The following is a 24667-nucleotide window of genomic DNA, read 5'->3' as shown; positions in this document are numbered from 1 at the left end:
GGCATGCCATACTGCAATTACATCCATTTCTAATATTTTTTCTGTGTGTGTGCTATTGTAGATAATATGATTGAGCTGATCAACATATAGATAGCTAATAAGATCATGACATAGGGAAAAAATACTTTTAATCTAATTCCTCTGGAGAAGGAAAATACTAAAAGAGAGTGCTAATTATTATTGCGTGCTAATAATCTAACTGCATATCTCTCTGCAGCATTTCTCTCTTAGTTTACATACTGATATATTTGGAAGTTCTTCCCAGTTTCTATCCGTATCTGTCAGCAACTAGCACAATACTATCACAGGGACCAATGTGGCAGGAGCAAAATAGAGTATCTCTAGTGGTACTCAAATGCTCTTTGGGCAGTGGAGTAACTGCCAGTCACTGTCTGCTGGCAAACTGCGAATAATCATCAAATAGTCCCTGAGTAAAACAGCACAAATAAATACTCTAGCCATTTTCCTTACCTGTTTTTAGGCTGAGTCCATAGCTACATTGCTTACTGATGTTGCTTTCAAATCTTTCCAGTTTTAAACCCCTCAAATACTTCTGGTTAGCTTTCCAAAAGAGAGATCTGTGCTGCTTGATACTACTTCATTGTATGGGACTTATTTTTACTTCATAGTACTAATTCAGAGCCCTGAATGATGGTCAGACTACAGGCTAACTATTGCTAAATCCTTACAGTGAAGAAGCTACCAGGAATTACTGGATTAAACTTTATCAACACTAAAAGCAATTAAGTAACTTTGAAACAATTAAGTTGGCTTTGAAGAGGAGATTACAGAGTGTTTTGAGCAATGTCTCTCTAAGATACATTAGCTGAAAAGTACAGTAGAGAAAAGCTGTCTTAATAAAATTCTTTGATTTCTGAGCTTATTTCAAAACTAGTTTTTAGCCTAAAAATAGCAAGAGACTTTCTAGTGTTGCTGACCTAAAAATCCAATTGCAAGGAATTAATTTGTAAAGTATCAACATTTCTGAAAATATGAGTATTACATTTCTAGGATTCTTTCAGAAATGTTTAGTATGCTTACAATCATATTAAAAGCATCTATTGGATTCTTAAATTATTTCTATAGGATCTTCTTTGCAATCTGTATCTACTAATTCACCTAAAAATTGGCTTGCTAGAGAATCTGTGGTAGATAACATTACAGCAAATACTTGCCACGTACCAGAGGGATGGTTGGTTCCAACATACAAGAGGAAAGCTTATAGGTAGAATATATAGGTAAAACTTATTTCTTGATAGATAGATTTAATTTTCTTAAGTTGAATGTTTTCTTTACAGTATTTATGTAATGTGATCAGCTACATTAATGTTAATGTTATATTTAAATGGTGTTTTCTGACTGCTGTTTTCACAGGGCGTAACACTGACAGATCTTCAAGAAGCTGAAAAAACTATAGGACGAAGTCGTCCCACACGAACCAGAGAACAGGAAAATGAAGAAAAAGAAAAGGAGGAGAAAGAAAAGCAAGACAAAGAAAAACAAGAGGAAAAGAAAGAATCTGAAACTAAAGATGATGATTATAGACAAAGATATTCCCGAACTGTTGAGGAGGTATTTTCATGATGAGTCTCTTTAGGTAGAGAAATTATATAAATCTTTACTCCGACAATGTTATTTTAATTTTGGTACTACTGTAAGAATATATAGTTAAATGTTTTCATATCCCATGGTTTGTATTCGTTAATCTTGGTAAATTAATTCTGACATTTTTCTGTTGAATAGCCGTATCATCGCTATAGACCAAGTTCAACTTCTACTTCTTCATCATCCACCTCTTCGCTCTCCACGTCCACTAGCTCTCTATCAAGTTCAAGTCAGCTAAACAGACCAAACAGCCTTATAGGTATAACTTCTGCCTATTCTCGGAGTGGAACAAAGGAAAGTGAGAGAGGTAGGAGTACTGTTTATGAAGGGTTGTTTGTTTTGGTTTTTTTTTTTCTTTTGGTTAACAAAGAGTAGCTTACATTTCTAGAGGTATTTCAGAATGGGGTGAGATATGTAAGACCACTGGGCATGTAACTTGCCCAAATCTTCTGTAAGAAATTTCAAAACTTTCATATAGAGAGGGAAAAAGATTTTCTGTATTTGGTGGTGTTTTGCAGCCATGTGATTGTTTTCCACTGTTGGGTCACAGAAATTTCAAATATATTCCCATAAATATCCACACAATGCTTTAATTTCTACTTTAACACAATAACTATAATAAAATACTATATTTCAAGGTCTGAATACTTGCATGTATTAAAAAGGAATTTTGCTTGATTAAATAACTGCTAAATAACTAGGAGTTTTTTTCAGTCCTTCCACATTGAAGGACTGGAATGATGCTTTATTTCTTTAAGGATCTCTCAGGGTTGTATGAACAGCTGGAAAAGGTTTCCAGCTGCTCATACAGCCCTGAGAGGTCCTTAAAGGGGATGTTTCCCATTGCAGTTCAGATGTAACCATACTTCTGCATGCTTTAACTGGTTTATGTAATCTTAAACTGAGGATAAGATGCATGATTCAGAGATCACAAAATGTTCTTCTCTGGTGTCACAGAGATTTTGCCTTCATTTCAAATGTGAGTTACCTGCTATAACTCTGAGAGATGTTGTGCCTGATTCTTTGCCTGTCAAGTGAGGAGCCTGTTAACATACAGTGTGATCTCCTATTCTTGGACTTGCCACTGCTGACTTGATAGAAATACTTTAATTCAAGTTATTGATCAGTAACTTTAGTAGGGTTACTGATTGAAATTGATAATTTTGTTCTACAGAGAGTCAGATAAAATGATCCACTGATGAAATCTCTATTAACTATATAACAGTATTGCCATGTTCCCTAGAACAGTATTTTCTGAGGAAGTTACTGGGGTTAGGCTTTATGGATATGCTTTCTAATTTTTTTCCCTTTTTCTAAAATGAACTGAAATTTGGATTACAATGATTTCATAACGCATGCTTACTCTAGGAAACTCACTCTAGGTTGCTCTATGGAAAAGGTTTTCATTTGGTAAATATTAGCTACCAGAGGTTCTTTTTTTTTCAAGTTATGACTTTTGGAGGAGAAATACACTACCATCTGAAATCCCAGAGGTAAAACCCTAGTTTATGAAATTAGGTGTATGCTCACCATAAATGTATTTCTCGTCTTTCCTATTTAATTTTGCTTCACTCTAAATTGTTTATTTACCTCTGAAGACTAGTGATGGTAGTGATTAATGATTAGTGATTCTTCTATCTGGACTCAATTTGTGGCTTCTTTATTTAATAAAGTGGCTTCTTTATTTAATAAAAGAGCATCAGCTGAACAAACTGCATGATATTAAGTAAGGAACTTTGGTTTGGGCTGGTTTGGTTTTTTTTTTTTTGTTTGTTTTTTGTTTTTTGTTTTCACATGTTACTTGTAAATATATAGGGTAGCAAACACAATCCTGAGTTGTTACATCTATTTCAAATTGCCATTGCATTTGTTTTAAAGGAAAAGGACATCTCTAATACAGTAATAATCTAACCTAGGAGGTCCCAATTTATTCTTCCTTAGAGCAAAAATGGAGAGGACTGTGATGAAAAGGAGGACTCTTAAGAAGGATTTGTAAAAGCTGGGGTTTTTTTTAATACAGCATCCTTGATGTATGCAACAAAAAAACTTGTTTGATGAAGAATGGTAAAGGATTACCTTCTCTTTTTTTTTTTTGTACCTTTATACATCTGCTGACACAGATGTTTCAATTATTACATGGCAGTTTTGAAAACTGAATTTTAAGTCCAAGTTGTATTGTATTACTGTTAAACTAAGACATTGTATTTAGGTGATTGAGGTGAAATTAATATTTACAGTATTTTAGAGCTGTGTGTTCTGGGAAGTGTATGTTACAGCAAACCCTGTATGTGGTAAGAAGCTCTTCAGTTAATTTATTTCAGGTAAAAAGATTTTATTGTGACCATTTTAAAGACTGAGAAGTATTTCAGAAAATTAGATTGTGTCATAATTCAGTGAATGAGAAAGTTGTTATTAACAGAAGGGGGCAAAAAAGAAGAAGAAAAGGAAGAAGATAAGTCACAGCCTAAGTCTATAAGGGAAAGACGGAGACCAAGAGAAAAACGACGATCTACAGGAGTGTCTTTTTGGACTCAGGATGTAAGTAAACTTCACTTGTAACAAAATGAAATGTGTGTAGTGTAGTCTTAAAATAGAGAATTGTTTAGAGTAATACAATATGTAACTCATTGTTCTAGAAAAAATTGTGCTTTTCAATTTGAATATTCTTTGGTTTTGGTTTGATCTTTCAGGGGCAGAATCAAAATTAAGTTTTTTCAGTTGATACTGCTAACCAGGATTCTAGAACACTGTAGTAACCATAACTTAATAGGAATTAATCATAATCTAAGGAAAATAAATAAATTATTGAACAAATGTTTTCTATTGCATGTGTACCAATGCTGAAAAAATGAGACTCTTTATTTGGCACATTGCAAATAGCTGTGTACTTAGCAACTTAAAGAACTGCTGTCAGATTAGAAAGGTTATAGCTGATGTTTCAGACTATTCCTTTTCCCTTTTTTTTGTCATGGGATCCATATATAATGTAAAAGTCAGGTTTTCATGTGTCAAATGCAAAACTGTTTAATCTCCTTCTGGTACTGAAAACACATACCTGTTTGAGAATTTTCTTCCTATATCCTCTGTATTCTCTGTGGAGTATTCTGCTTCGCTTATATTTTCATGTTCAAAGTGTAGAATGCATTAAAATCTTACTAAGCTTTCAACAGTTTTAATTATTTTTCCTCTCCTACCTCTTTCACCAGAGTGATGAAAATGAACAGGATCACCAATCGGATTCAGAAGAAGGAACAAATAAGAAAGAAACTCAGGTAATTTAAGAAAGATAATTTGTTCATTAACTTTTAAGAGATATATTTTGTTGTAAAATCTTTGTTACAGTTGAATTTACATATCAACAGTGCCATAACTAACAGTGTTGATTTCCATTTTGTTTGTGTAGAATTAGCATCCAAAAAATGTAGATTCGATTTTTGACACACAGGTCAGGGACATGATGCAGCAGGTTACTGGAGCAAGCATTCAGTTTCTACCCAGCAAAATCTTTATTTCACCTACATTGTTATTTTCAGATAAATTATGGCAATTACTTATGCACAGTAATTAAAAGCTTTGAAAATTAAACCCAGTGCTGTCATTAGTATTTTTTTAAAATAATATGAAAAGTGAATTTGAGGAAACACAGAAAGTTGAAGAGTGCAATGTATGTATTTTTTTCAGTGAACAAAATGGTTTTCTGAATATCCTAAATGAGTATTACTGGTCTTGATAAAAAGTCAGTGCAAAACTGTATAATAGGCTTGATTTGATGGGAAAAGTTCTTGAAAACAGAATGGTGATTGACAGTGGGATAAAAAGGTATTAAAAGAGAATTATTTATATAAGCTGAGCTATACGAAGAATGTATTTCTTTTGACCTAAACCCTGGAGTAGTACAGTACAGAATCATGTTCATTATTTAGGAATAAAACTCAAGTGATATTTATTTCTTTTTTTGTAAAAGCTTCCATTACACATCTGTTAAATATTTTAGTTAAGAGACTCATTCTGTGCCTTTTTGATTTGCTGTATTTTTTATTTCTGTGCCACATTAACATAACTGCATAGTCCTGTTTCCTCCCCTTCTAGTGATACATATCTCTCTAGGTCTGTAATAAATTCATATCGTATTCTGTAGACATTAATTTTGGTAGAACATGCTGTGTGGTGCTTCTGATAAAATTAATAATATTACAGTGAAATAGTGCTAAATCAGCCCCAAAATCATGAATATCATTAGAAGGGTGAGTGTGTTGGGCTTGAATGTTGGAGAAGTACAGATTTGACTGACCAGGAATTCTTGGACAGGTACACTTTTTGCTATGTGCCTGGGCCCAGAGAGTGGTGGTGAATGGAATTCCATCCAGCTGGCACCTGATCAGGAGTGGAATTCTCCAGGGTTCATTATTGGGGCCAGTCCTGTCCAATACTTTCATCTATGACCTGGCTGAGGGGGTCTAGGGCACCCTCAGTCAGTTTGCAGGTAACACCAAGTTCAGCAGGAGTGTTGATCTGCTGGAGGGCAGGAAGGCTCTGCAGAGGAGTCTGGACAGGCTGGATCAGTAGGCCAAGGCCAACTGGATGAGGTTCAATAAGGCCAAGTAACTGGGTCCTACCCTTGGGTCCCAACAGTCCCGTGCAATGCTACAGGCTGGGGACAGAGTGGCTGGAAACTGCCCAAGGGATAAAGTGGCTGGGGATGCTGGTGACAGTGGCTGAACACCAGCCAGCCCATGCCCAGGCAGCCAAGAAGGCCAATGGCATCCTGGCCTGGATCAGCAATAGTGTGGCCAGCAGGAGCTGGGCAGGGATTGCGTCCCTGTACTTGGCACTGGTGAGGACCCACCTCGAGTCCTGTGTCCTGGGTCTGGTTCTGAGCCTGCAAGAAAGACATTGAGGTGCTGGACAATGCCCAGGGAAGGGCAACAAGGCTGGGGAAGTGTCTGGAGCACAGGTCCTGTGAGGAGTGGCTGGGGTTGTTTAGCCTGGAGAAGAGGAGGCTCAGGAGAGACCTCTCTCCAACTCCCTGAAAGGAGGCTGTAGCCAGGTGGGGGTTGGTCTCTTCTCCCTGGTAAAAGGGACTGGACAAAAGGAAATGGCTTCAAGCTGAACCAGGGCGGTTCAGGTTGGACATCAGGAAGAATTTTCTCACTGACAAGGGGTAGATAAGCATTGGAACAGGCTGCCCAGAGAGACTGTGGAGTCACCATCACTGGAAGCATTCAAGAAACAACCGGATGTGAGAGCATTATGGTTTAGTTGTCCTGGTGGTGTTCAGTCAAAGGCTGGACTCGGTGATCTTGGTAGTGTTTTCCCACACAAATCATTTTATGGTGAAACATCAGAACAGGTTGCCCATTTTTCTACAAAAGCTCTTAATTCCCAGCATTATTCATCTCTTGACAGAAAATAATGATGTTTTATTAGGAGTGGTTAGGCTATAGCATGTACCTTTGATATCCTCTGTGCAGTAAATGCACTTCAAGGTGTCAAAAGGGGAAATTTGGTGTATTGTGGAGAATGTGGCTGTTTACCTATGCACACTGAATAATAGAGTTTCCTTCTATAAAAGGAAACCAAGCAAGCCACACCAGTCCCTCCAGAAAACCACCTATGGGGATGGCTTCAGCCACTGCTAGGTGAATAACATTTGGAGGATGTCCAGGTGATGATACATCAGTAGAGTTTCTTGACTGAAATGTCTTCACTCAAGATTGGAATAATAATTGTAAAAAATTATGAATCTGTATTGACCACCCAGAGGGGCAAAAGTTTTGTATGACTGATGTAAATACATAGAGGACACTCCCTCACTCTTAAGTCATCACTTTTAATTAAGTTTTGCTTCTCAACTAAAGACAGTTTAATTTTTTATATTACTGTCATTCATTCCAGGTGAATCCACAGGGACAAAATTTACTGTCATATAAATTAAGTCTAATAAGTACTTCCTTATGTTGTTGCTGTAGTAACTTCTTTCAAGTCATGCTATGTTGAAACAGTGATCCTGTATCTTAACATATTGTTTTGAGCTGAAGTCATTACGTTCAAAACATTGTAGCTGATGTTAAAGAAGAGAAAGAAGGAACAGTGAATATGAGGAACACTTTTCAGATGTCTTTGATAACAAGGAAGCAAACCCAGAATGTGCTAACTGCTGCAATAACTGCTGCAGTGTTTAGGGCACTCCAGACTTCTAGAGCGTTGTGTTAATGTCATTGTAAATCATATTTTGTTGAGTGCATTCTAGCACATATTTCTTCTCTTTTTTTCTTCTTTTCTATTTTGACATAAAAAAAATTGAAGCTTGACACAGTTCAGATAATACATACTGCTGGATAGCATGTGCATCTGACATAACTGTTTAGTTGTATTTGTTCACAGATTGTTATATATTTTAATTAAATTATTCACCAATCCATTCTTTTTCTCTCTTTTTACCTTTCCCCACCTCAGAGTGAGAGCCTTTCAAGGTATGTGCAATTTAAACAAAATAATTAGAATTTTTACACTTTCTGTCTGCATGTTGTCACTTTTAAGTTCTTTTTGTACAAATTCAGCTTAAATCCAGTGGTTGGATTGAGCTTTCAAAGGCTATAATGACACTTATGTTTTGTATGAAGTATGATTGTGAAGCTACAGTCCTGCCACGTGTGAGTGGAATACTCCATGCAGGGGAATCTGTTGTACTCCGTATTTGTAGTGCACTGAAGGCAGGCTGGGCATTTCACAGAACATAGTGGACACAGTACTATGCCCTACAGTTTTTTCAGCATGGACCCAGTTTTTACAAAGAAGACGAGGTTTTTGTTGCCTCTCTTTTAGACTATCCTACTGAAAATTTTCTACGTAACCTCAAGAAAAATACAGCCTCTGAAAAGCACATTTCCTTAAGATTTGTTAAATAAGTAAATGGTGAAATATTGTTAATTTTTAAAAAATCATTTCTTTTTGGACCATTAGCTTTAATTATAGAATTTAATTATGTTCTGACTGGTGAAAATCTGTTCAATAAAGCTGCTCAAACACATGATTAGTGAAGAGTGAACAGTGTGAAATTACTCTTTAACTTTATTAATACAGGATTTTATTGAGTTATTAGGATAAAAACTGCTAAAGATTTGTTTCATCACCTGTTTCTGTTGAAGTGCTAGAAGTCACAACCAATAGTTTTGAAATCCTGGTTGCTGTAATAAAACTTAAAATTCATCTAGGCCATTCATCTAGTGTTTTTTAAAACACTTCAATTAAACTAATACACTTTTTAAAAAATTTTCTTTATAAATAAAGAAGAATTAAACTATCTAAGCCAGTTTTAAAGTATTTTAAGACATGTAAATATTTGCTTGCATTAAATAATTTAATTACATTTAAAATATTTCTCTGCATGCATTACTCTGCAGACGGAGCAATTTGAAAACATTTTCACCAAGAATCTTGAAGTACTAGAGAATGTCAAAATGAAATTTGCATCAAATTAGAAGACAGTAGTCTAACAACAATACATAATTTCATTTGGTTGTTTTCAGCTGGGTAGCAGCAAAGTCAAAACATGTGATACAGTCAGGGGTCTGAGTTTGGCTTCAAAGGCAAAGAAAAATCAGAATTTTTGTTTTACAGATATGATACGGGATCGCTCAGCATGTCTGCAGGTGATCGTTACGATTCAGCGCAGGGGCGATCAGGGTCACAGAGTTATCTTGAAGATCGAAAACCATACTGCAGTAGACTAGAAAAAGATGATAGCCCTGATTTTAAGAAGGTATCTGATTCAATACGTCTGCTGGAAAAATAGGGTTTCATTACTGCTTTTCTTAAATTGTGTGAAAGTAGTCTCACATTGCATCTGAAATATTGCTTAATGTAACATAGCTGAATGGAGAAGCACAGCAACCACTACAGTGGGGAATAATATACATTATGAAAGAGCTTCTGACTTTTGTACTTTTCAAGGCAAGGGAGAAATGCAGAGGAGCTGAGATACAGTCAAATAAAAAAATAATGATAGTATTTATCATAAGAAAAGTATCATTAAAACTGATGTATACATATGTGAAGACTCTATTATGTGTTTGCCAGCTTACATACATATAAGGTAAAAATATGTTTAGATCTTGTTTTAAAATGGAAGAGGAGTTTGTTGAAATGTTTACTGTGGTGGGGTAATCTGAGAAGTCTGAAGAAGAAAAGGTGGCTTTATTATGTGCAAGGTAAGTTGTGTGCTCCCTATAAAAAGCTGTTTGTTTCTAGAAATACTTAGTAACAGTTCCTTACTGTGCTTGCTAATTTTAAACATCTTTATTTTACTTCTTAGGCTCTTAATGTATTTGTTAACTTTGTTGTGGTTTGGTCACATTTTTGAAGTTTTTTGGCTAATCTCACTATTATCTGATTTTTAAACTAATATTTTCTCTTAGCTTTATGAACAGATTTTAGCTGAAAATGAAAAACTGAAAGCACAGTTACATGACACCAACATGGAACTTACAGATCTTAAGCTACAGTTGGAGAAGACCACTCAGGTTTGTATAAAGCAGAAAAGCATGTACTTAACCAACAATATAAATAATAAACCAGAAGCACCCCCAGCTGTGGGCTGCTCTTAACTAAGCATCGGCTTTGTTTTTTATCCAAAGATGGGAATGGAGAATTTCTCTCTTTCTAAAGAGAAAAGAGTGCAGGATTCTGGTCTTCAGCTGTGAGCAAAACGTGTCTGCTTCCTGCCTGCTTAATTAGTAATGGTTCTTGCCAGCATGTATCTGCATGCAACTTTTTTGCAGGGTAGGAGTAAACACTTTCTTCACTGTTAAGCTTATATTTAAACTGACAATCGGGGCTGCTGGCAAATTGGCATAACCTGCCAGTTCTTCCTGGCTCGTTAGATAGCTTTATCTTGGAAATGAAGAGCAAATAATACATTCCTGTTACCAATAACTTCTGTCAGATAACAGTGCTGCATACAGTTATACAAGACACATACACTGGAGTTAGATTTGTCTAAATTTGTCTACTCTTGCTGTCTTTCATGTGTACTCTGCAAATGTTAGTGAAGAAAGATGCCTGTTTTGTTATGCTTTTAGATAGAAATACTGTGTTTTTCCTGTTAGCCAAAGGCTGTGTAGTGATTAAATAACAAAGATGGTCACAGAAGTGCTTGATAAATCCAGCTCATTCTTTATTTCAGTGTTACTTCCCTGAACACACTCTAAAATGTTTTTGATTACATACTTCAGACAGAATACTAAAATATGTAATTGGTTTTTTCCTCATTTCTGTGTTGTGTCAAAGCACATATCAATGTCTTCATCAATTTTGTGTTTCAGAGACAAGAAAGATTTGCTGACAGATCACTCTTGGAAATGGAGAAAAGGGTAAGTTTCTGCCAAAGAACTTTTAAATACTCCAGGTCAAGCTTTGTTTTAGCTTGTTTTGCAACCCTTGGTTTGCATATATTTTAGTAGGAACAGAATCCTTTCTTATAATTTGCATTTTTTAGAAGATTTGAGGATTTTAGGTTTCAAAGTGGCAATGAATGCAAGATGGAAATTACTCTTAAAAATTGCCTTTAGTTTGCCTGTTCATTCGTGATAACCAGTTTCTAAACTCTGCTGCCCTCCAGGGATGTGCCACTTGTTTCATCTCATCCAAAACAATGCCGGCATTCCAGAGAGTTAAGCAGATTCATTGTGTCTTATTTTTTAACACATTTCCAAGATTCAGAGAAGTTAATTTCCTCAGAGCTTTTCAGAGGCACCAATTATTGTCAGTAATGAGATAGCTGTTTCTGCCTCACAGACATGGGACCTTAAACCTGCTAATGATATAAAATTATCTTTATCTGCCTCTTTCCTTGCACTGTGGCTTTTTCCAGAGGAATATGATAATGGGGTAGAGGGAGAAAGTGGAAGAATGAGTAAACAGTGCAGGAAGAGGGGCATCAGAGTCAGAGATACCCTAAATTGAGTGGGAAAGAGTAATGCAGTGAATTCATATGTGAGATAGACTACAGGAATTATTTCAGAAGTTGGACACATGATAATCTTAGGCTGTAATTTCATGCTAATTTAAAATCCAGCCCTGTAAAATTTTAGTTTCACAGCAGTGTAAAGCAAACTACATTGATTTTGAGGTGGTCTTGGCTTCCTTCATTGACTCTGAACACCATGTGTTCTTTTGTTCTCCCTTGATCCTGGAGTGACACATTAGAGACAAACTGGGAAAAAAAATCAGACTTTGACAGTAAGAAGTGATGTGGTAAACATTTGTTAATCCCTGGTAAATTTCATATTCACTAGCCGTTTGTATTAATTTTCCAGTATTTTAGGTTTTATTTATATAAAACAAGTTTTAGTTACACAATACTGTCCAGTATATAAACAGATTTTACACGAGCACATGGAGATGTAGAAATACTCTCAGGCATTTCCTGAAGTTTCATTATCTTTATCTTAATAGTCTCTGCACTTAATTGCTGCTGTTTAGAACGTATTTCTCTTTAATTTCTTTGGCATCCTAGTGCGGGCAGTGATTTCATCAGTAGAAAGGTTTCAGCAGCAGATAGTTGGTTTCTTCCTTGCTAGCATGGCCACACAAGTGGGCATTTAATTATTTAATAAATGTAGCTGCATCCATTAATGTGTGGGTTTGTAGGTAATGCACGGAGTGCTACATAGATAGACATAATTTCAGTTTTAAATTGTTGCTTGGTTTTCTCCCAAAACAGGCCATTGCATTACAACAACTGGCTTTTTTAGAAATTCTTGCACTTTAAGACATTCAGTCCAACACTAAAATATCTTTCAGAAATATTATTTTTCCTAAACATATTAGTATTAAATCTAGTGGATAAATAGTTAACTTAGTGATATATGTATGTAACTTAGGTGCTATATAGCTGAAACAGGATTTACACAAAATTTGTACATCTGAATCTTGTTTATAATTACATACTTATTTTCAGATAGGAATTTAAATGAGGAATACATTTATGATTGTTATTTTTTGTTGTTTAAATCTGAGGCTTCACTTTGAATGTGACTGAAGCAGGATTCTCAGCTGCTAGTCATCAATAGCTGATCTCTAGAAATAAGTTTATTGAATTCAGCATTTAAAAATAATTTTAAAGATAACTTTCTAATGTATAATGTAACAATAAAAATGCAAAAATCAAAAGAAATTGTAGAGCTTTTCTAAATATACTTCTCCAAGTATGTGACTTCACTAAAATAAAATATAAACCTAAATATTTTAATATAAATTACATAGAGAAGAGGAGAGGGAAAAAGTAAAGTAGTGAGGAAAAATTGTAAGAAATAAAAGGCCAACAGAGAAAGAGACGAAGGCATCTTTGGACTATGACATTTTCCAGCTGAATGCTACCTTTTCACTGAAGAAAATGAGAATATGTATTAAGCCTAGATTTGCACGGTAGTAAAATTCAGAAAATACTGGCTTTGAATTTTATTTAAATTCACCCTTCAGAAGTGGGCTTCCATGATATGACTTGGTGATACATTGTGAATATTGTTCATTTGAAAGCAAGAAAGGGATTATTTCCATTGGGATGGGGGTAGAGATCAGAGCACATGTGCAAGGTCCTAGCAATACATGGGCAAAAATAAGGGCTTCTTTAACAACCTGTCACTCTGCCAAATATGCTAATAGCCCTTTGAATTATATATGACGTGGTAATAAAACTTCAAACCAAAACTTAAACTTATGGGTTTCAGTCTGGATTAAAATTCAGAAAAATCTAGGTACCTTTAAACGTTTTTTTTTTCCTCACAAATTTGGAATTCTTCATCTGGGAATTTGAATTGTGGAGAGGTGTATTTCTTTGTGTTATTGAATATACAAATATATGTAGGCATATACATCTGGTTTTACTTCTCTAAAATTGTATAGCTCTGTGGGGGTCTGTTTTTCATATGTGAGTATCTGTGTACCTCAGTCTGACTGCACAGTCCTGTGACTCCTAGTTGATACAAATACAATTGAGCTATTGTATTTTATAAGATGAGAGATTAGCATGTATTTTTTCTTTTTTTTTTTTGTGAGTTACAAATGTTTCTTGATAGCCCTTACAGAGTTGAGGAAGTATATCATAAAATTTTAGACCTCATAGATTTCAAATACTTTCTTTGAGTCCAGGAAATAATCAAGTAATACTGGCAGATCTTCTCAGTGAAACTACAGTGCATTATTTCATTGGCATCCCTCAAACTGGTTCATAGAAGTAAGCAGTTCAAGAAAAAGAGGAGCATAGCTTCAAATAATAAGAACAAAACAGTTTTACAAAGTGTATTATACCCAGACCAGTCTATCTCTTTCTTTTGTATAATGCGTCAGTTAAAGATTTTACTGAATTGATTTTTATTGCTAATAGACAAGCTCAACATGCTAGTTAAGCAAATACTTCAAAAGGATTAAGAATTTCTAGACACCTGAAATTTTGACATTTGTTTGGTCATTCATCTCTTGGTAATAGAAAAAAATGTTGAATATTGCTTCATATAAGAACACATCATATATGGTATTCTGTAAGACTAGTAAGTAACAGATAAAATTCTAAGTATTGTAAGACATAGTGGGATTTTTGTTAGTTACTTGCATCCCGTTAACTCACTGGTACTTATGCTCATTACAGTCATTATAAAAAAAAGTCTTAATTTGAAGGAGTTAAGTACATTAAGTAGTAACAACTGCAGTAATATATGTATTACTCTGATAAAAATTAAAGTTGTTTGCTATACTGGGAAAATGTTGGGGTATAACTGCACTGTGATTAAACTAAATTCAAATGATTTATATCTGAAAGGTGTCCGGCAAGAGTCAGTATCTACTGGGCGGTATGATCTAACCAAAGTTTTACACACCTCAGTCAATGCTGCTTGCTGTTTGCATAACACTGTTGTATGCAGATGCATATGGCCACTTCGCAATAATCTGTTGCTTTTGCCTCTCACCCTCTGGAAAAAAATTGAATGTAGAGTACTGATACCTGCAGCTGCTTTTAAATGAGATACACTGCATCGTCTGACACAGGAAAGCAAGCAATCAAGCTATAAACCCCGAAGTCTATTGCATTGGCTGCTCATCTGTCAGATGTGTTGAAAAATAGGTTTAAACAAAATAAAAACATATCTGCACTGCAGACTGCAGTGTAGTATAGAAAACCCTAAGCTAACTTTCCATAAGCTGGCTTGGTTATATAATCAGGGCAATCAAGTTCATATACAAAGCACAATTTCTCCTGCTTCTGAGGTAAAAAGGGAAAGAAAAGGAAAATTAAACTATACAAGAAATGCAGAAAATATTCAAGAAACATTTTCTCAAGAAGCAGTTGATCTCATGTAACTAGATTTCTTTGGTACTGATCTAAATCCTGTAATGTCAGTTTCATCAACTGTTGAAGTTCGGAGTGTGGACAGATCCCACTGGGCTGAGACAGATGTTTCAGCTACCTTTGTCTGTGAAAACTTATGCTTTTGTGCTTGTATCTTCTAATATTCTTGGTTTCTGATAATTTTCTGCATTTCTTGGATATTAAGGTCTTACAAAAGCCTAGCTCATGAAAAATAAATCCGAACAAGTTGTACTTAAAACCTTTCTAAATTAGTGAAAAGGAAAGGGTATGTTTTGTAGGACTTTATATGAATTTCTGTATCTCTTCCTCTTTGGATATTAAAATTCCATATTGACCAAATTTCTGTGTATCACTGCCATCACAAGTTTTCTGTCCACACTATGCTTTTGGTTGTATGATCTTTGAAACTTGAAGTATTTCACTGTTACCACAGTATTTACAAGCTGTAATTTTTAAAACATTGTATAGTTCAGCATTAACACACATGTTCTGATTTAGGAAAGAAGAGCGCTAGAAAGAAGGATATCTGAAATGGAAGAGGAACTGAAAGTAAGTAAATAACAAAGTGTATTATTACGTCAGTGAGATGTAGTCTGGCAGCATTACTGGTCTCTGTAATTTCACTAGAAAATAACTAAGTTACAGCTGGATGTCAGAGTCACTCCTGTCACACAGCTTGTAGCAAAGCTGTGGTGCTGGCATAAGCAGTCATAGATGTACAATTGTGAAGAAGGTGCTGAGTTCTAGGATTCTATAACGTGGCTAACAAGAAACATTCAGAGGTGGTTAGAGTGAAACATATCTTGAGCTAATCAAGATGGAATTGCAGTCTACAATTTTGATGTGATACTCATAAGTTTTATTTACTAATTACTATTATTAAAATCCATTGTTATTAAATAGTGGTAGCATAAAATAGTATAGATATTTAAGCATTTAATGTTGTTTCAATCTTTAGCTCATGCTCTTTATTAAGTACATTGCATGTTACAATATCAAAAGAAAATCTGTTTCTATAGTGTGAATCAGGTTTTATGTAACAAAATGCAGTAGGTAGAGTCGAGCTGTTGACAAATGAGTGACACGTAACATATTGATTTCTGTTTTTTTTCAACTATGTATAAAATGAATTTCAGAGGCAATGTTCTTTTTAAAATAAATTTAATTTCTGTTTGTTTGGGGTTTTTAACCAGTCTTTATTACTGTTAAACCCTCTGATTTGATTAAGGGTGAGAATTTGGGTGGGTTTATTTTCTGTTATGTCCTTTCATATAAACATTGGACATGGTCAACAAAACTCATAGAATTTAAGTGGAATGTGAAAGTACCATTATTTTGACATTTGATATTTGTCACTGATTAACAAGAAGTTTCCTTTTGGGCTCCCCCTGGTGCTTGGAAATGGCATTAATTTAATAAGTATTAAATTAATACTTTTCATTAAAATACATGCACCGAGTTCTGTTAAAGTAATTGAAGCTGACGGGCAAAAGAGTAATTGTGATGCCTCTGGCTCCCTTGGATTCAGAACAAGATAGTCTGCTGTAAGGGAGAACACATCTGTGATTCCTTGAGGGGTCTTCAGAAGAGAAGTACAGAAAAAAAAAACCTATGATAGAGGAAAATAATTGTCTGCCTAACAGTAGAAGACAGGATGTGAGCTTCTAGGGAAAGCTAGGCTTCTGATAAAAATAGAGAATACAAATATATTGCTTTTTCCAAAAGTTTTGTTTCAATAAGCAAGAAGTGAAAGTGTTTAATTAAAGATTAAATATTCTTCACATAGTTTGTTGCACAGTTGTTTAAAAGTATATGTTAAATGTGTCATTATGTACAGGGTTTTGAATAGGAGACTCAGTCTGTGCAATTAGGATGTTAAGTGAAGAATTCCAGGAATAGCTCTCATTGTTAATGCATCCTGAACTGTTTTGGAAAGCTGTGACTAATCACTACTGGTACTTAGATTGCTTTTCAAGAATGTGCCACTTGTTTGATACTTTCCTTTCACAGCAGCTTATTTACTTTAAACAGGACTGTCTCTTCTAAGTTTTCTTTCAGTTCTGCTCATCTAATATACATGTGAGTTTTTTTCTCATTTTCACTCCTATTTTTTTGATTCCTGCAGAACCTGCAACAAATAAAGCAGATTCAATCTTTGAAACACATAAATGAGCGACTGGTGACTGAGAATAGGGCCTTGACTCGAGTGCTTGCCAAGTTGTCAGGGTCCTGTAGGCAACTGCGCTCTGTGGACTTTTAATTTCTTCCTTCTCCTTTGTTGAGCCAGGCAGGTGTTGACATTCAATTTGTGCTTGGGCAGAATTTTACTATTAACACTTGTGTGTCAGAAACTGACTCAGTGCTGCTCGGTTCTGGAGGTGTGGCTAAAGATAAAGCATGGTGCCCAGTGTACAAGCTAGAGGTGTTGCAGATCTGCTGGTATGGTGTGGTATTGCCCCTGCTAGCACTGAAGCTTGGCCTTGAAGATAAATTGGCAAGGATCCAGGAGACCTTTGACATGTTAAAATCTTGGCAACAACTGAAAGGATTTGGGTTTGCATGAAGATATACTAAAGTCAGTGTCTTGTTTTGATGTTTGTGTAGATGCTTAAATAGATTTGCCTCTAGTTTTCTAACAAATTGAAATTAAGATTTGAGCTTTCTTTCTGCAGTTTGGTTTAAGTGCATAGAGTTTAAAAAAGTTTACTCTTAACAAAAAAAATAGTGTTTTAGAACTGGTGTCAGTACTGTGCATTCCTGAACAGCTGCATTAGCAGCCGTTTTTCTTACATTTGTGTATTTCGGTGTTTCAAAGGGGACCAGAGTATTGTTTTTTCAGAAATGTATTTGAATTTCAAGTTGATTACTGTTTCCAAGTATTAAGATCCCATTTGAGTCTTGCCAATCCTTATTTTTACATAGACAATTTAAAACATGCAGTTCTAGCACATAGTTAAGATTATTGATTTATATTGCTATATATAGAGGCATCCCAGCGTAGATGAGAGTCCTGCAATGCGTGAACTGTAAAATCACAGACAAAACCAAACTCTGCCTAATGTGTCAGATTGGTTCAGACCCCTTCTGATAAAGTATGAACTGTTTTGAGTTTCATCTTGGAAAACAATGCTAGTCTGTTGTGCTTAGTGTTATTGCAGGGATGTTTCAGAAACCCATGGAAGGTTCAAAATTTACGTGAGGATAAAATGTGGTTTCATTTTACACCAAATCTATATGCTTTTTTTCCTCTTAAATATAACAAGTGTCTAGGCTGGAGTTTACAGTGAGCTTTTAAGATGTGCAGTTAAAAAAAATGAACCAGCCTTCTGCACAGTGACTCTTGTTAAACTGCTTCCTTTCATCTACCCCCCTTCCCACTTAGAAAGGAAGGTGATGTGTGTGCATTCTGCTCAGTATCTGATCTCGGGTTTTCCCCTTTAAGAGGCCTGAAATGAAAAGGTTTATCCTTTTAATTGGTTTCTTTCTGGAATTGGACTAACATTAGGATGTGGTGTTCCTGATCCAAGGCCTGCATTCTGCAATGTTCCCTTGTGTTAACCCTTACTGAGGAAGTGAAGTCAGCTCACTGACCTGGCTGAAAACAAATCCCTTTATTCGTACTAGTACTTGATCCAGCTCACCCCAGTATTAAATTAGCTGTGCAGAAAGCAGCAGGAGCACACTGCTGCATGAGGAAGGAGAGCAGTCCCTTTAGGGCTATTTATCTTACATCAGCCTCAGCAAACAATGTGATTTTTTAACACCGCTGAGCTAATCTAATGACTGCTGTCCACATCTGCACATCCATACTGTCTTTTTTTGCTAGCACTGGCATTCATTTAACCATGGTACGCCATTTGGAGTGTTAACCACAGAAAACCATTCAGTATTCCTCTCCATAGCAAGAGTTTTCAGTACCAGGTCGTTATGGAGCTTGAGTAGTCTGACCAGCAAAAGAGAAGCAATGGAAACCCAGCAGGGAGCCATGGTAGTATGATGGTAGGTTAACAACAGCAGTAAGAACAGGTACTTCAGCAGTTTGTAAGCTTTTTGGAATCTTTGTTAATCAAGTTGTTTTGTGTGTACAAACTGGTAAATCCTCCAGCAAGCACAGACATGATTGTTACTTAACAGATCTGAGATGGCTCCACATATGTCAGATGATTATTGAATCATTATTTGCTAAATGATAATACTGCAAAGTTACTAGCTAATCATGCTACAGACAGAAAAAGAGTGCATTTTTATTTGAATCGTATCACAGGAAGATACTCTGCTATTTTAGTGAGAAGCGAATTGGAATTCGAAGTGCAGTATGTTACTGAATTTACTACAAAGGCATTTTTTTCCTCCCTCGTCATGAAAAGTGTATGGTGTCACCTTATGAGAAGTTTCAGTACCCATAGAAATGCACTGCCCCAAGAGATTAAATAATAATTTGTTTAAATTATGTGGGGAATTAGTAAAAATGAGAAGTGTAAGTATTTTAGGTTACATGTGCTTATCCTTCCCGATGAATCTCCTGCTATTCACAGAACCATATAATTATTTAGATTGGAAAAGACCTCTAAAATCATCAAATCCAACCAGTACCCCAGCACAACCACCCCTAAACCATGCCCTGCATGCCACATCTACGCATCTTTTAAATGCTGTCAGGGATAGTGACTCTACAACTTCCCTGAGCAGTTTTGCTTGACAACCATCTTGATGAAGAAATTTTTCCTACTATGCAATATAAACCTCTCCTAGTGCAAGTCAATGCCTTTTTATCTTGTCGTATAATCCTTTTGTCTCTTACAAGTCTTCCCCTGTGCTCTAGCACACTCAAACAAAAGAGAAGATATTTTCTTAAGACCTATTCTACCTATTAATTGAATCAGGGTTAAAATCTACCTACAGAGATTTGGAGATATATAATGGTACTGGCTTATGTTAAAGCTCTAATTTTGAACAGTGGATTTTGTTAAAGTAGTTCACTAGAAAATCTACCTCTATGTGGGTCTGTCTCTATGTAATTAACCATTATGGGCTGCAGCTCCCTCCCTACTCAGTAAAGTGAAAGAGGACTGTGACATTCCTGGATTTATTTTGAGGTTTCATTGGAATGCACACACAACACTACTCAAGGTACCTATTTAACCAGTACAAAAACAGACTTCCTTGATTCCTTCTGCATGGCTAGATGAGGGTTGTTGTGGTTTCACCCAGTACCTTTGGTATGAAATCTGTAGCAGAATGGAAAGGAGGAAGAAAAGCCTTTGTTTGGTTTGCCTGAACAAATGGCTGTTCTGTTGTTTGCAGACACATGCATGTTATCTGGATATGACCCGTATCTTGGACAACAGTAGCTATTTTTTACAGCTTAGACTTGAACAATAATGCTTGACAATTGCAAAAAGATTCCTCATGTTGCCCAATTTCAAACATATTTACATACCTTTTGAAAGTAATCAGCATTTTACATCTCTTTTTGTTCAGAGCACAGCTCTCACTTGGACGCTTCGCTGTGACTCTAAAGAGCTCAACTTGGGTGGCTTTCCCTAGGCTCATCCATAAAACAGTTGGAATCAAGGATAGCTGAATTATTTTTGACTACTCTAATTGTAGAGACCACCTTTCTTCTTCTTATGATCTCCTGTCAACTTCCTTTCACATAATTTGATATTTCCAGGGAAATAAACTAGAGATCTACAACTTCAGTAATTTTCAGTTCACCATCGTGATTCACTGTGAAAGAGTCTGCAGTTCAGTGAAGTGAGTGTGGACAGGAGATGTGGAAATGAAACCTTTAGTGCACAGTTAATTCACCCTGCATTTTTAAACTTCCTGGCTCTTTCTGTTCCATTCATTCCATAATGTTCTGAATATAATGGGATTGAAAGTATAATTTTGCTTAAATAAAATGAAAATAATCTAGTACCAAGAAAATAATGAAGAATAGGGTAACAGGTGTTACCTAGGTTGGTAGCTGAACTTCCTGCATACACTTGCACTTGAGGTTACTGAGTGACCACTGTGCAGGAATAGGCTATTACCTCCTGTGGGAAACCCCTGCTAGAACCCATAGGTGTAATTTAGCTGTGAGTGTGATAGGTCCTTTGTTATCAGTGTGTGAATGTAGGTACAGAGAACTGCTGAGATATTTTCTGGTTTCTCTGGAAACTGAATTCTCCCAGTACCAACTTCTGTGCCCTGACTTGTCCTCCTTTCCTGTCTGATCCAGTCCAACTCTCACCTCGTTTGGCTTCTGCCTTGCAGCTTTTGTGCTTGTGTGTCACCTATCTCCTTTGGCAGACGTATCTTGCCCTTCCCTAACCTGTCTGCTTGAGTGTGTAGCCTGGTGTTGCTGTGATCTGTTTCAGTGATCTGATCTTGTGTGAGCTATGCTATTCAGGGACATGATCTCAAATTACAGGATGTGTGCTTCAACATGACTTTGGAAGTGGTTGGAGGATTAATGCGATGAGCTAACAAGCTGAATCACACTGTATCTGATGAGGATGAAATCATCCAAGGGCACAGTGGTTGAGATGCTTAGCCACAGCATGGTTTTTTGAGACTCTACAAATGCAGTATAGAAAAGCCTCTTTAAATTGTTGGTAGTTAATTTCCCCCTGCCCCCTTCCTTCCCCTTGGAATTTGAAGTATTTCATTACTTTCCTCATTCTACTATAAATGCTTTTGTCAGAGGCTGGTCATCTGCACCACTGAGTTTTAGTGCATCTAGTCCAAGCAAATGAAAACTTCTAATTTCTAACCCTTAAATGTATCATGCTAAAAGGGGAGATTTTTCTGAACTGCTGATATGAAGTGTGAGTACTGCCAGGATACTTAAGCTGAATATTTTGACTCACAGTCCTTGTCTAGTCTTGTTGCTTTTACTTGGGGTGTAACAACAAATAACCACCATGTTTCATTTTTCATAGATGCTACCAGACCTGAAGGCAGACAACCAGAGGCTAAAAGATGAAAATGGGGCCTTGATCAGAGTTATAAGCAAACTTTCCAAATAAAAGGTTTACTACAGCAGCAAGTTACAGTATTGCACATCACGAGTAACTCCAGTGGACCATGGTGTGGCAGTCACTGGAAGTGTGGGAAGATCCTTCGGAGACTGTCATTTTCAGATATCCTGCCAAACACCCTCTTACCTGTGTGTTTTTTTGTATCGAGATCATTGTTTCTGTTAAAATGCAGCTGCTGAGAAGATAAAATGACTGAGAAATCTTGTTTACAGCCACAGCATAATAAGGAAAGTATTCAAGGCCAGATACGCCTCAGATATTTAACCAGTAAGCCTTAGTTGTACATAAACACTTTACATCAACAAAAGCTTTCAGCTCTCACAGACGACAGTTACTCAATAATGTTTTTGTTGTGCCACAATTCCCATTTTTTTTCCTAATACTCAGTTTTTCTTAAAGATTTAAGTTTGGATTTTTTTTCCCTTCTAATTTTTTGTGTACCAGATTTTCTTGTACAGTGTTTTCACAGCTTTACCATTTGCAGAGACCACACACCCTTTTAAATTACATAATTTGTGTTATCTAACTAGAGTTGTATTGTCCAACCACCTGGAACAGAGATGTTTGGTGGAACATTTGCTTTCACTGTTTGTGCAATATGCATTTACTTCCTATACAAATGCTTTAAAAGTCAGTTGAAACTAGAAATATTTTAAGAGTCCTGTTTTCTGCCTTTATTGGTCACTTTAAAAAAAAAAAAAAGAAAAAAAAAGAAGTTTGTAGTGAAAGACGTTAGATCCTGTAATCGTCACATTCATTTGAGCAGGTACTGAGTGATGCTGTATATATAAATGTGTACTGGTTTGATTTTTCAGACCACCACGTGGCATGCTTGAATATATTTCCCTATTGCAAATGTCTGTTAATGCAAATTAGGCTATCCAGAATAGTGTGTTTAACAAAGTTCGTTAATTTTTATGGTATAAAGAATTTAGACATTGTACATTGTATGGAGCCCTATCTTTACAAAAGGTCTAAACTATATAAAAACTTTATTATCTTTTTGTCCCATTTTTTTTTTTCATTTGATAGTGTTCACCATAATAAAAAATGCATAAATATAACTGCTTCACTACATTTCACATACCTGTATTTATCTGAGTGCTGTCCAAAACTGTTGTGCTAGCCAAAGTAATGTACTAAATCATTTGAAAAGCATAACCCATTACACTCACAATAATGTTTATATGCACTGTTGTTGCCATGTGAGAAGGCATCCAATTTGATAACACCATGTCAGACCATTTTATACATTTCAGTGGCCTTTAAAAACAAAAAAGTACTTAAGATCGTTTTTGTTAGGAACAGCTTTTATATTTTCACTAAACCATTCAAAATATGACATCCTATTGGCACATAGTTTATTGCCTAAAACCACTGAACAGATCAGCCATTAATACAAATTGTACATTGTAAAGCTTGTAGTAGCTATTGTATTATTGATTATATTGTATACTATATTAAATGTGAATTTGTACCCCTTCATTTAAAAAGGTTGTGTCCTACTGCCTACTTGGGGGAGAGGGAGGGTTAGCTTTACCAGGGGTGGGATATGTTTTGGTAAGGAAGACATGATGTCCTCTCTCTGTTGATTGGTTTTTTGAAGATGTAAGGTAATGCTCTTACTACCAAGCTCAGGATTTTTGATTTTAAAGGTACACGGATAGTTTGAGATATCTTATTGTAATTGATCTGTATGAGAGGTGGGTCTGAACCATAGGGACTTCCATTGTCTTATGCTAACATAAAGAATTGAATGGCTGCAACATATTGAGTTCTGTTACAAGACAGTTAGACATATTCTGGATTATATTTGGTAAAGTTTGGGTGCCTGTGAATGATTAAATACGTGTTTCTAATATTTTAGTGTTTTATATTTAGGTTATTTATTCTTTATATCTAAAAAATGAATGGCTACTGTGCTATATTGATTTTATTGGTAGTACTGAGCAGACCTTGTATCTGCATGAAACTAGTTGCAAAACCCACTATTTTGGAAAAAAAAAATGTATTTTGACATATACAAATAAAATGAATACAAAATATTTTAAATGTGTGAAAGTTTTACTGATAAGACGTTGAAATTTGTTATGAATTTAAACCATGTTATAAGTTTGCTATTTAAATTCTTTGGTGGGCATTTTTCATTCATTGCGTTACTTGGATGCAAGGTTCAAGTACCTTTCAAAGATTGTAATCAGATTGTGATTATTTGCACATCATTGTACATGCACATCTGTAAATGCAACGGTAAAATGCCATATTTATGCAATCTGTAACAACTTGGACAAATGTTTATATATTTTACATAAACCTTTCTGTGTGCAGAATCTGAGAACCATTTTTTACATGATATTAACCTAATCTCGCAAAGCAATTGCTAAACTTGTGTCATTGTCTTATTGTTCCTGATTGTGTTGAAGATCCATTACATCCCCAGAAAATCCATCTACAACAAAGAGAAGAATGGGTCGTGGAAGACTATTTTATTATTTGGGAGACTGTTTGCATATAAGAAGTATATTATTGCTGGCTGGTGACTCTGACAAGCTTCCTTAAATGACTAATGCCTTAAATGGTAATTTAAACCAACAACTTAGGTTTTTAGGGGACTTGTCACAACGTGGAAAGGGATCTCTATGTCCAGAATTAACATCAAATACAGAGG

The 24667-nt window shown here is 35.7% G+C and overlaps 1 protein-coding gene across 4 annotated transcripts in view; it reads left to right on the top strand.

The window, feature by feature from the left end:
- The window catches only part of PPP1R12A (protein phosphatase 1 regulatory subunit 12A), a 111917-nt gene extending 87873 nt beyond the window's left edge, over positions 1–24044 (top strand). For 2 of the 4 annotated variants that reach the window (XM_072923111.1, XM_002194669.7), the window contains 10 exons: positions 1375–1572; positions 1744–1912; positions 4025–4143; positions 4812–4877; positions 8062–8078; positions 9226–9367; positions 10023–10127; positions 10929–10976; positions 15470–15520; positions 21901–24044. In XM_072923111.1, the coding sequence (XP_072779212.1) occupies positions 1375–1572; positions 1744–1912; positions 4025–4143; positions 4812–4877; positions 8062–8078; positions 9226–9367; positions 10023–10127; positions 10929–10976; positions 15470–15520; positions 21901–21987 (1002 nt within the window). In that variant the 3' untranslated portion in view covers positions 21988–24044. Of the gene's footprint in view, positions 1–1374; positions 1573–1743; positions 1913–4024; positions 4144–4811; positions 4878–8061; positions 8079–9225; positions 9368–10022; positions 10128–10928; positions 10977–14422; positions 14454–15469; positions 15521–21900 lie in introns of all 4 variants that reach the window. The other 2 variants (XM_072923109.1, XM_072923110.1) reach the window with 2 other exon arrangements.
- Positions 24045–24667: the final 623 nt, after the last annotated feature.

The sequence above is a fragment of the Taeniopygia guttata genome, chromosome 1A (genome assembly GCF_048771995.1).
Source record: "Taeniopygia guttata chromosome 1A, bTaeGut7.mat, whole genome shotgun sequence".
In the NCBI taxonomy this organism is placed as follows: domain Eukaryota; kingdom Metazoa; phylum Chordata; class Aves; order Passeriformes; family Estrildidae; genus Taeniopygia; species Taeniopygia guttata.
The sequence above is the reverse complement of the archived record's forward strand: the minus strand, read 5'-3'. Positions and strand labels throughout refer to the sequence as shown.